The 12,960-nt window shown below is 42.2% G+C and overlaps 1 protein-coding gene across 1 annotated transcript in view; it reads right to left on the reverse strand.

Annotated features, from left to right (window-relative positions):
- LOC308105025 (syntaxin-binding protein 4-like) overlaps positions 1-12,960 on the reverse strand; it is a gene marked incomplete at its 3' end in the record, with an annotated part of 75,398 nt that overhangs the window by 56,765 nt on the left and 5,673 nt on the right. Inside the window, exons 4-8 of the mRNA XM_080455660.1 lie at positions 11,502-11,667; positions 8,076-8,208; positions 3,650-3,756; positions 2,952-3,088; positions 208-305 (exon numbers count right to left, since the gene is read on the reverse strand). Coding sequence (XP_080311786.1) covers positions 208-305; positions 2,952-3,088; positions 3,650-3,756; positions 8,076-8,120 — 387 coding nt within the window. The 5' untranslated portion in view covers positions 8,121-8,208; positions 11,502-11,667. The remainder of the gene's footprint in view (positions 1-207; positions 306-2,951; positions 3,089-3,649; positions 3,757-8,075; positions 8,209-11,501; positions 11,668-12,960) is intronic.

Raw genomic sequence — 12,960 nt, forward strand, 5'->3', positions numbered from 1 at the left:
TGACAAACACATATACGTTTGTTCGTTCGCGCACACACACACGCACACACAAACAAGCGCACGTGACATGACTGAGTGCACTGGATGGGATATCAACTATTGATCCTCTCAGGGTCACACTAATAGATTATTGATCCATTAGATTTTTCTAAGCACAGAAGACAGACTGTGAGTGACAGACGGACAGACAGTGACTGACAGACAGACCTGCTCCAGTCGCTCCAGTTTGAGGCGACTGCTGGTTGTGATGGAACACTTCCTGTCTGGGGACTGACTGTCTACTGGCACACCACAGGATGGAGAGACTGGAGACAGGGAGGGGGGGGGGGGGGGGGAGAGAGAGAGAGAGAGAGAGAGAGAGAGAGAGAGAGAGAGAGAGAGAGAGAGAGAGAGAGAGAGAAAATGCATGAATAAATGCATTTTATTAGTAATTGTGTGCCTGTGTGCACGTACAGTATGTCACTCTGTCTACAAAGCTGTCCACCGGAGGGCGCAGTGGCTAAACTATGGACATGTCCTTGGTTAATATCAGTGCTTCCTGTCATCATAACAATAAAACATGTGGCCTTGAAAAGATGGACAATCTAACTTCTCTCTTTCCCGATCATCAGATTACCAGCATCGGTGCCCAGACGGCTACGTCAGCCGCCCCCCTTTGGTTCAATGCTATTTTAACCTAAGCCTGTTCTTGGTTGTCCGGCACCCCCAAGATCTTAAAAAATAGGCTTCAGACCGTCCAAAAGTTTGAGTTTGGCCGGCATCTCCAGGCCGTTTTGGTTCTGTGTTTGACACCTGCTCTGCCTTTTGACTTCAAAGGAAAGTATGTGGCTCTAAAGAGCAAGGAAGTTAAATGTATGAAGTGAACCAGCAATTTCCAATATGGCTGCTGTGCATAGAGCCTATATAGTTTGTTCTGCATTGTGAAGCTGGCCCCACAGTCTGCCCGGTGTTGTCCCTGGCTAGAGGGTCAGGTCGATGACATCACAGAAAGACAGATATAACGTCAGCGGGGCCGCGTTTCGCCACGCGCTCACACCTCCTGGGCCAATCAGAGGCCAGACCTCCTGCTGGCCTCTTTTCCTAAAATAGCCGATCTACAAGCTCACAATGCGTCGCATCGTGATGCATTGTGAGCTTGTAGATCTATTTTCAAGAGATTATTATTACTGAAAAAGTCTGTATCTCGGCTCCTGAGCACTTTGTTTTTACTATGTATTTTTCAATGTTATTATGTTATTTTCAAAAGGCAGACAATTAATGTCAACAAGGTCCAATGACCTCGTTGACATTTGTGAAACCACACAGTGCAACCCTCAGTGATTAGCACCCATCAGGGGATCGATTATACTGGAGATAAATATTCTGTGACTACTTGAAAAAATTGCTGGCACAGTTCGCAATTATTTTTTTTATTTCATTGGCACTGAATGAGTTAAGACTTTAGGATGAAAAACGTTTCTGACGTTTAAAAAAAACTAACCAAAACTGTGATTCACCTTTCTAATCAGAGACCTTGAACAATGAAAGCGCTCTTGGGTGAAAGGGAGTCTGTCTGTCTCCAGTTTCTGTCTCCAGTTTTGGATTTTTCATTATAGTTTATTTTTTGTTGACAATTTATTTTCTAATCCAATTAGTTTTAATACGTTTTTAGAGCGGGTTTGCTTGTTTTTATTAGTTTCGTTTTAGTTTCGTTTTTATTAGTTCAATTTTAGAATAGTTTTTATTAGTTTTAGTGTTAGTTTTAGTTTTTTTCATACTTTGTGTTATTTGTCAGGTGCAGGATTTAAAAAAGGTCAGAGTAAGTATTGTGTAATAAAAACTCAACAAAAGATACCATTTAAAAATATATATTCAGTTACTGTTGGACAGTCAACGAGAAAAACGAAAACAAAGGGCATTTTGTCTATAATTTCAGTTTGTTTAAGTTAGTTTTGTAAACACACAATACATTTTCTGTTAGCTATCGTTTTCTTTTAATTCTAGCTTTTATTTAGTTCAGTCAACTAAAATGATTTTTTAATTTATTAGTTTTCGTTATTTCATTAGTTGTCTTTAACTATAATAACCTTGCTAAGGCACAGTGCCTTCTATCTACACGTATCGTCGCTGTCGGGCAGAAACCTCTCATCTCCATATCCTAACTTTTTGTGTTTTCTCGTAAATTAACGCCCTACTTGATCACACTACAGCGTCACACAAAAGCATCAAAAGTAGCAGATCTGCAAGCTTGTAGATCTGCTACTTTTGATACTTTTGAATTTGACATACGAGGTTTCCACCCGACAGAGACAGTGTAATACTTGATTACACACACATTTCTATCAGCAGTTACACCACACACACACATCTATTTATAGGTATTGTATATTATTAAGGTGGTTTGTCACATGTTCCCGGTCCTAAATTAGCCCTTGATTAGGTTCTGGCCCACCATCTAATGCAGGGGTCTTCAACAGGGGGTCCGGGACCCCTAGGGCTATTCTAAAGTAACAGATCTACAAGCTCACAGCTTGTACATCTGCTATTTCTTTTTAAATGTTTGAAAAATATTGAAAATGTTTGGAAATATATTATGATATTTTTTTAAAACATAAATCTTCTCTTCTGAGGGTCCCTGGAAAAATGTTTTCAGGCCCGGGCGGCTGGCGTAGCCGTCTGGGCACCTAGGCTGGTAATCCAGCCTGACGGCGCGTCGCGGGTTCGAGTCCCGTTCCCGACGACCTTTGTTACGTGTCACCCCCCCCCATCTCTCTCCCAATTTCCTGTCAGTCTACTGTTCAACCATCAATAAAGGCATAAAAATATAATAATAATTCAGATGGGGATTGAGAACCCCTGAACTAGACTAGTTCTCTGTCCGTCTCTCTGGCTGAGGCTGACTGCAGACCGGGTCTGCGGTTTGGACCGGATGGGATTTGGGGGACCACCAGGGTGAGGCATGTGTGTCTTACCGGAGCCCATGGTGCTGGTCTGGGCCCCCCGCCCGGCAGTAGGAGGCCCCTGCAGAGAGCTGGGGCTCTGGGGTCCACCGCTGGAACCGGAAGAAGACGTCCGTCTGATGAAGGCAATCTCCACCGTTGGGTCTGGTCTGGGGGACGATGCGACACGCACGCGCACACACGCACGCACGCACGCACGCACGCACACACACGCACACACACACACACACACACACACACACACACACACACACACACTTAGTGTAACACCAACACCAGGGGTCTTCAACAGGGGGACCCCCTGTTGAAGAGGCCCCTAGAGGGTCCTTAGAGCTACTACAGGGGTCCACCAAATCTTTGTGTGATGGTGAACATTAGCCGAAAATAGCCGATCTACAAGCTCACAACGCCTCGCAGCGCGAGGCGTTGTGAGCGGCTATTTTCGAAGAGTTGATGTGGAGGGGAAAAAGAGCAGACCAGGAACAGAGCCAATGGTTGACTAAATATTGAGGGTTTAAAATGTTAACTATCTGAAAAAACACATTAACATGAGTCCAACTATATATGAAAAAAATGAATCTGCAACACAGTTTTATAGAATATGTAGTGGGGGGGGGGGGTCCCTGCTACATCTGTCTCTCAGCTAGGGGGTCCTTGGGCTGAAAAACATTGAAGACCCCTGATGTCTGTCTGTCTAGCTGTTGTCCTACCTGAGTGTGGTGCGTGTCAGGACGTTGCGGGCCTCCTCGTACGTCAGTCCAATCAGAGACTCCTTGTTGATGGACACCAGCTGGTCCCCAGCCTGTAGCCTGCCATCCTGAACACACACACACACACACACACACACACGCACACACACACTCTTGTATTACTATACTTGGGAGAACATCAACTTTTAGGAAGCCGATTCTATGAACGTTTTTTTGCTATTTTTAACCCTAAACCATTATCTACAAGGCGATCTTCAAGCTCACAGCTTGTACATAGATCTGCTATTTTCGGTGCACAACTAAGTAGAAATCAGGCATAACTCCTAACCGTAACCCCCAAACCTGTGTCTAAGTGTCTAATCCTAACCCTAACTGCAACCTGAATCTTTTCTTAATTGTAATAGTTAGGGAATTTTAGCAAGATGTTTGGACCATCTGTGAAAAAAATTACTACCAATAGCTTTCTTCACCAATGTGTTCTTATAGGTGTCTAGAATCATCATCTTCTCATCATCTCAATTAATGCAAACCCAAATCCTCGTGGAAAATCCTGGAGAGACAATCAAAGTTAAGGCTCCTTAAGTCCCCACATGCAGACAGTGTATCCCACTGAGCATGTGCACAGTAGGTGTACATTCTTATCAAGTGTTTAGCAATATTTTCTTAATTTATTTTTCAGAATAGAATCAATTCAACAACACCCCAATCCCTACTATTGATTATAAACTGTGCTGTACATTACAAGGTTCAAGGTCTTTATTAATGTCCCAAAAGGGCAATTAGGTTTACAGCAAGAGTAGTGGTTTAAAACATACAGACAGTACAGGACAACAACAGACATGAAACACCATAGCATAAAACAGAAGTCTGGGCGCATCTAGTGCAAGAGATAAAAATAAAAGGCTACATTCAGAAAAAAGTGATAGGATATAAAGTGCCGGCATAAAGTTCTTGTTTCAACATCGTCATCATCAGTAACATATCCTTTACCTGTTACTGGCAGCGTTGATTGCACGAATTGAGGCAGGGACAAAGGAGTGCTTGTATCTGTTATTTTTGACACCAGGGGCACCCAGACGACGGCCAGATGGAAACAGCCTGTACTCTGGCTCGAGTGGGTGGGCACTATCTTGCCGAATGGACCTGGCCTTCATGAGCAGCTTAACAATAACCAATATACCAATATTATATGGCCAGGGAGACATTTTTACTCAAACATAATGGTTGGAATGGATTCAGCACCCCTGAAAACCCCTAGTTCAGGGGTTTTCAACTGGTGGTCCGTGGACCACTGGTGGTCCGTGGAGGTATTGCATGTGGTCCCTAATCATGCATTCAGTATTGTAGGAAAGTGAAGATTCTTTTATTTTTTTTTATTTTTTGAGAAACTTAGTAACTTTGTATTTGAGGAATTAAAGACATTATCATCATCATCAGTGGTCCTTTGAGGACGCTTATGCTTCAATTCCAAAAGTACTTCAAGCTTAACCACAAAAGAGGATCAGCTCATTGCCATGTCCACAGACTCTGTCAAGAGGTAGCCTGGGACCAGACGAATCTGCGAGTGCAAAAATAAATTGCACTCTGCGATTTGGGTCTGGCACCGCTCCATAGAGAATCCATTTCCTGCTCCAGAAGACGTGTGTAACCAATCATGGCCCAGTATTCGAATATGGGAGACTGTAATTGGTAGTTGGTTGTAGGTCTAACCAATTGCGTCGAGAGCCATTGTTTTGATCCCGCCCCCTTGGAAAAAAAAACGTCCTCATGGAAGCACCAGACTCATTAAAAGTAAAAGCAAAATGTATTTGACCTTTTGTAACTACGCATCTCTGTGACAGTAGCATTTTCATGCTGGCATACTTGAACAATATGTACAGGGCAAGGTTTGAGCCAGAAAATGACATGAGACATGAGACTCCACTATAGCCAAGAAGAGACAAACATGGACCACCCGTGATCATGTCATGGACCACTAGTTGAGAAACAGTTCACTCAATGACCTAAGATGACACTTCAATGTTGTTGACAGCAGTTACTGGAACTTCCACAGAAAAGGGAACTGGAATCTCAAGAAGTGGAAGTGTGGCCTGGTTGCGCCATCATTATTAGGAAATGTGCCCATATAATAGCATGTGTCTGCTCACTCATCAGTTAACATGAGTTTAATAGAGGGCTGGATGAAGTAAGAGAAATTCTCAAAAACACTCAAACACTCAAACACTCAAAAACGCTCTGCTCACTAGCATTATATTTCAGTTAAATAGTGACTGTTAATTAAGGGCTTGATTAAAAGTGTTGCGCATAGTATCGTGCAATGAATTATATCAAGCCCTTAACAGTCATTATTTAAGAACATGTGTCTATGGACAATTGGTTGAGAAACAGTGTTATAAAGGGTTATGCATATTTTAGTTCTTATAACTCTAATCATACAGAGTTATAAGCTGATCAGAATATATTATAGACCTGGGATGCATAGTGTTAAGGCAGGTACAGACTGCAGGATATTTGGTCCGATAATGCTGTCGGCGACCTTTTTTGGCGCTCGCTGACAAAACCTCCCGATCTGACGCAGATCGGCCTTTGATCGGCGAGATAATGCTCGCTGTGTGTGAAAGGCTCTGCGACACGATCTAGCCGCGATTATCCGCTCTGCGATGGCTTTCCGACCGTTTTCAGATAACTACCCTGTTAGATATTCAGCTATGTCGCCGACTAGACATCTCACAGTATCATACAGTATGAAAGGGGTCTGCGAGGAGATCAGCGCCACAGCCAATGAGAGCACATTACAGCCACAACAAACAGATCCACCGCATAGTTACTGTCCAGTCCTGTATTAAGTTAAACATTATTATAAAACAGAATGAGAGTGAGCGAGTGTGCTCGAAGGGGGCTGTTTATTTGAGACTATTGCACAGAGATAGAGAGAGAGAGAGACACACACAGAGAGCGAGCGATCTGTATGTATGTGTGTGTGTGTGTGTGTGTGTGTGTGTGTATGTGTTTGTCTGTGAGTGTTGCCAGATTTTGCGAGAGAAATAAGCAACCAGGTTTGTGAAAACAAGCCCAACAAGCGACTATGCATGAAGCCTATATACAAATACATTGGATACTTGAAAATAGACGATCTACAAGCTCACGTTGTATTAAAAGAAGAAATCTTGGGGGGGAATTTGTTTTGGAAATATTTTCCAAATCCACGCAGATCTTGTATGGGGGTCTATGGCACAACATATTTTCAGAAGGGGGAGGTCTGCGCCTCTGCGGACAAATATTAATTTGAGGGTCCTTGCCATGAACATTTTTGAGAACAACTGGTTCAAACAACATTAGGAAACAAGGCCAAAAAAGCAACTACACTTTCAAGCAACTTTACAGAAAAACAATCCCAAAGTCGCTTATAATAAGCGGACATGGCAACTCTGTCACTGACTGCTTCTGCGCACTTGCCGTGCGAGAGAGTGAGAGAGAGAGAGAGAGGGAGATCGAGAGGCATATCACGGGATACGTCGATTAAAATGAATTGGAATAAACACAAATGTATGTATTGGGTCTGACTCTGGAGATCCTCCATCCTAGTGAACTATCCTACAGTGTGTAATCCCTGGTCGGGGATCAATCTATAGTGTGAAAACCACAACGATATATGACAGCCGATTTCAAGAAATAAACTCCTGCAGTGTGTAATGCTTAACGATCAGATGGACCCCCCGAGCACTTAAAGGTCCTGCAGTCTGTACCTGCCCTTAGTGTTACCAAAAAAACTAATCTTAGCCCATATCCCCTCCCAACACAACAGTGGTCCCCAGGTTGAGTCTTAGTCAGGGTGGTGGTCCCTGGTTCACAATCAGTTGAAAGCCCCTGCCCTAGTTAGACACCTCACAAGTTAATTTTAGACTTTTATTAATTTTTTTCATATTTTTAAACCCAAGCCCTCTGGGCTCCTTAACTTTGTCTCTCCAGGATTTTCCACGAGGATTTAGGTTTGCATTAATTGAGAGATGATTCTAGACACCTATAAGAACACATTGGTGAAGAAAGTTATTGGTAGTACATTTTTTCACAGATGGTCCAAACATCTTGCTAAAATTCCCTAACTATAAGCCTAACTCAATTTTGTTTTATCATAAATGAGGACCAGGAAAATGTTCCTAATAAGGAAAATGGGTCAAAATTACATTTCTCCCCAGAGCAAGCAGGCATTAGCTCAGTGGTAAAAACGTCAGCACTTGCGGAGAAGAAGAGAAAATACATATAATATACCTAATATAATATAATAAATACATATTTTAAAAGAAATCCACAAAACAAACTGGCGGCCCCCATGTAGTAACTGAGGACGCCCTAGGGGTCCTGGACCCCATGTTGAAGACCAGTTTTTTATATTACTATTATTAAGCTAGAGAGTGAAGCAATTCACCTTCTGACAGTCACCTCCGGGAACTATTTCCTGAATGAACACCATTGGTCCTTCAGAGCGATTGGCTCCACCCTTGAGGAGGAGTCCCAAGCCTGTTCCCTTGGAGACGCAGATCAGCTGAATGACGCCGTCACTGGACAAGAAAATTATAAATAAGAAAATAAGAAACAAATCAATAAAGTCATCAATCAATCAATACTTCTAATCAGTTCATCCATGAGTCCAAGTGGACGTTTGTTCCATCAAGGTGTTCCTGAGATATCACATTCAAAGGGATGCAGAGGAGACAGAAAGTGTGGGAGATGTGGAAAGGTGGAATGCAACAGAAAGGAGTGTGAAGAAGACCAAGTACCAGTAAAATGTAGTAACTGTAAACTGCACTAGGGGCGGAAATTGGTAGGTACCTGAGATTCAATTCGATTCTGAGGGCTACGATTCAATTAAATTGCGATTCGCGATTCATTTACTTCCATTATCTTTTATTGATAATAAAAACTAATGGAAGAGATGTGTCACTGTCAACTGGAAGGTTATATTTGCCAACATCAACAATTGCAGAAAACCAACAAGAAAATAATACTGACTTATAACAAAGGCTTCTCAATATTCTGATAATCAACCAAAATATGGCTGCTGCTCTATGCAATTAGCGATATGATGAAAACAAATCTTTTGAATATATATATAATTTTTTTTTAGCTATAAGAGGGTTTAGGACCCATTCGTGGTGAAAGTTTTTCTTTCCGTCATGAAAATTTGTCTTTCGCTGTGACGCCATGCTGTGGAAAACACGGCCATAGGCTAAGCTTTGCAGGAGGTGCTGTGATTGGCTAGCGAGACACATGATGAAATTAACTTCAAACTTCGCAGACGCGCTGTGATTGGCTAGCGAGACGCATGATGAAATTAATAATAATGTAAAAAATTTAAGCACGTCACTTTGCAGGACGTGCTGTGATTGGCTACCGAGATGCATGATGAAATTAATAACTCATAAATAGCACCGCTCACTTCACACTGGGTGTGATTTTTTTTAAATAATCGATTTTTGACATTTGTGAATCACGATTAATTGCTGAATCGATTATATTTTCCACCACTAATCTGCACAATGCCCTAAAAGAATCAGGGAAATCAAGGTAAGGAAAGAAAATAAAATGTTGTACGCGGAAGCTGTGAAGAGACTGGAGGGGAATTAAATGGTGCAAAGGGAACCAGAGGAAAAAAGGAAAGGAGCTGAACAAAACAAAACCTCTGCTTTGACAAAAGTAATGTAAGCATGTAAGACTGTATGTAATTGCACTGAGAAGATGATATAACAAAGCAGACATAAGTACAGTAGGTGGTAGTAATGCAACATAAAGGCTGCTGTTAAAAACCACAGAAGACATTCACAGGGAAGGAAGGAAGGACAGACGGACGGACGGACGGACAAGCAGTACTAGAGCAGTAGTCTTGCGTCGCCAGACAACTATTCCACAATCTCCGAATGCTATATAGAGTCTGGAACTACACCTCCCGAAATCCGAGTAACGGAAGCTGGCATTTCCGGTCACGAAAACATATTTTAAAATATATTTACATTTTATTTTTTAATTTCCTTTTCTCCTCAGCAGCAAGCTATAATATATGCTTAGATGATTTTGATTTATATTAGGAGACATTTGCTCGACTGTAAAGACGAAACGGAAGTGGGGAGGAGGCTTTACATCCGCTTTATTTTAATCATGATCAGAGCTTCTGAGTCCCAGACTGTATGACCGGAAACATTGTGGGAGGCAACAGTCTGGCCACACGAGACTACTAGAACAGTGTTTCCCAAACAGTGTGTCGGGACCCATTTTTGGGGTTGCAGGTAAAAAGAAAAGTTTAATCTTCATTAAAAAATCGAATCAAAAAGGAATCATTAAAAAATGAAATAAAACTAGAAAAAGTGCTCCTCGGAGCACAAGTCTCCGCCAGGTCAGGTAGGTTATTATGGCCTCCTGGTGGCGCTATAATAGGCCAATGTGAAAAGGGTGCCATTTATTCCTAGGCCGTGCACGGCAATCGGACACTTGCATGCATGATTTGAGGCATTTTGTTCTAAAAATTTGTTTTGCTAAATTTGACCTGCTGGTGGCGCTATAACAGGCCAATGTTAAAAGGGTGGCATTTGTTCCTCAACGTAGTGCAAATGTGCATTCAAAGTTTCACCGCAATCGGACGCTGCGTTCATGATTTGCTGCATTTTGTTCAAAACGGGCCACTCCTGCAAACATTACATGTCAATGTTAGCCAATCCGGATGGAATATGAAAAATCAAACAGATCCGTCTTGATCACATTACTATAGAGATCATGTGTACCGATTTGCGTGAAATTTTGATAAAATCTGAAGGCTTAATATAAAAAAATGTGTTTTACATAAGTCTGCCTCCTGGTGGCGCTATAAAAGGCATATGTGAAAAATGCAGGGCAAAGGTTTTTCCTTGGCCTCTTGAGAGTGTGCATACAAAGTTTTACACTGATCGGTGCAGTTATAGGTAAAAACACAAATCGGCCTGTTACAGCGCCACCATGAGGCTGATTTAAACATTTTCAAATGGCATTTCTTCCCCGGCCTAATGGGAATGTGTGTGCAAAATTTCACGGAAATTGCATGCTGTGTTCATGATTTGAGGCATTTTGTTCGAAACGGAGTACTCCTGCAAACTTTGAGAGACAATTTTTGCCAATCAGGATGGAATATGAAAAATCTGAAATGAGCCGTTTCTTTTAATGACTATAGAGATACTGTGTACCGATTTGGGGGATTTTTGGCCAAAATCTGTAGGAGTACTGTTCAAAAATGTGTTTTGCACAAATCGGCCTCCTGGTGGCGCTATAAAAGGCCCATGTGAAAAAATTCTGGCAACCAGGGAGTGTGTGTGCACAGTTTCGCTGCGATCAAGCCAACGGTGCCAGAGATTAGCTGTCCACAAAATGACAGAATGACACACACACACACACACACACACACACACACACACACACACACACACACACAGACGGACGGATGGATGGACGGACAGGGGGTAAAATATACTCTCTCGCCATGCCTTTCGGCCTGGCGGAGACAATAAAACGTTTAAGAAGTACTGAAGCTTACTGGCGCTTGTAGATCTGCTATTTTCACTAGTTTGACAATAAAATGTCTCTTTTGGGTCTCGAGCTAAAAGGTTTGGGAACCAGAGCATAGCAAACCAGCAGTACCAGGAATCCTTAGGACCAGAGCAGTGATGAACAAGTGATGAACCTCCAGGTCTGAGAAAGAGCCAGAGAACTTTACCAAATAAATCCTACAAACAGGAGTAGGATTTTATTCCTTTTTTCCACAACCAGTGATGAACCACCATGTAAAATGTGAATGGGAGATGTGAACCACACTGGTCTGGGTTCCACTTACCTGAAAACGTGCGTGGCGCGGGCGCTGTGCAGGATGCTGAAAGTGGGGTTGGGGGTGTAGGGGGGCAAATGCGTGGGAGTCGTCACTGCCTCCTTGGGGCAGAGGAGGAGCTGGGGGCTTTCCGACCGCGAGGAGCACGCAGAGGAGGAGGCCTCCGCCAGCTTACCTACATTATAGAGAGAGAGAGCGAGAGAGAGAGCGAGAGAGAGCGCGAGAGAGAGAGCGAGAGAGAGCGCGAGAGAGAGCAAGAGCGAGAGCGAGAGAACCATCATCAAAATATTGGCTCAGGAATGCGACAAAAACTAAAAAAACCTCCATTAATTCAAGGCTTCATGGGGTGTGTAATTGATAGAAAATTAAAAAAAAAATGACTGTCCCTTTAACAAAAATTCTATATATTATATGCAAAGACAATATGGAAACAAACAAACAAACAAACAGTCACCTTCGTAAAATAATGGCCAACGTCATTTTTTGAGGAAAATTATGTTTTTGCCTAAATCAGCTATATACACTGGCCACCTCTGGTAAAATCGCCTATATCCATATCGAAAAGATCATGCTGTTCCCATCCCACAGTATAATGGCTTGTTAAGAGTGTGACCTACAGGGGACCGTACCTATGTTCCCCAGGTTCTATGTTTCCCCCCCCCCCCCAAAAAAGGTTCTATGTTCCCCGGGTTCTATGTTCCCCGCTCAACCAAAAAAGGGTTCTATGTTCCCCACTCATCCAAAAAAAGGTTCTATGTTCCCCACTCAACCAAAAAAGGTTCTAAAAAAGGTTCTATGTTCCCCACTCAACCAAAAAAAGGTTCTATGTTCCCCGCTCACCCAAAAATGCAGGAAATGGTGAGACATTTAAAAAGGTTTAAATACATGTATTTATACCCATTAGTTATTTGTAATTTTTCAGTTTTTAAAATATCATGTTTTGAAAACTTCTTTGACATGACTCAAAATCTATTTAAGGGTGTCACGATACATTAATTTCACGGTACATATGATACGATACACGATATTGGGCTCACGATATCGATACGATATTATTATCATTTTTACTATCATCAACATTGGCCATCATCTTCAGTTTCAAAGTGCTTAATTTATAAAGCATATAAAAAAAGTTACAAAGTTTTTTACACACAAAAATAAATACAACTAGAAAAAGTGCTCCTCGGAGCACAGGTCTACGCCAGGTCAGGTACGTTATTGTGGCCTCCTGGTGGCGGTATAATAGGCCAATGTGAAAAGGGTGCCATTTCTTCCTAGGCCTTTCACAGCAATCGGACACTGCATTTATGATGTGTGGCATTTTGTTCCAAAAATGTGTTTTGCTAAATTAGACCTGCTGGTGGCGCTATAACAGGCCAATGTGAAATGGGTGGCATTTCTTCCTCGGCCTAGTGGGAATGTGCGTGTGAAATTTCACGGAAATTGCAAGCTGCGTTCATGATTCGAG

The sequence above is a fragment of the Gymnoscopelus braueri genome (assembly GCF_963280865.1).
Source record: "Gymnoscopelus braueri genome assembly, chromosome: 17".
Lineage (NCBI taxonomy): Eukaryota > Metazoa > Chordata > Actinopteri > Myctophiformes > Myctophidae > Gymnoscopelus > Gymnoscopelus braueri.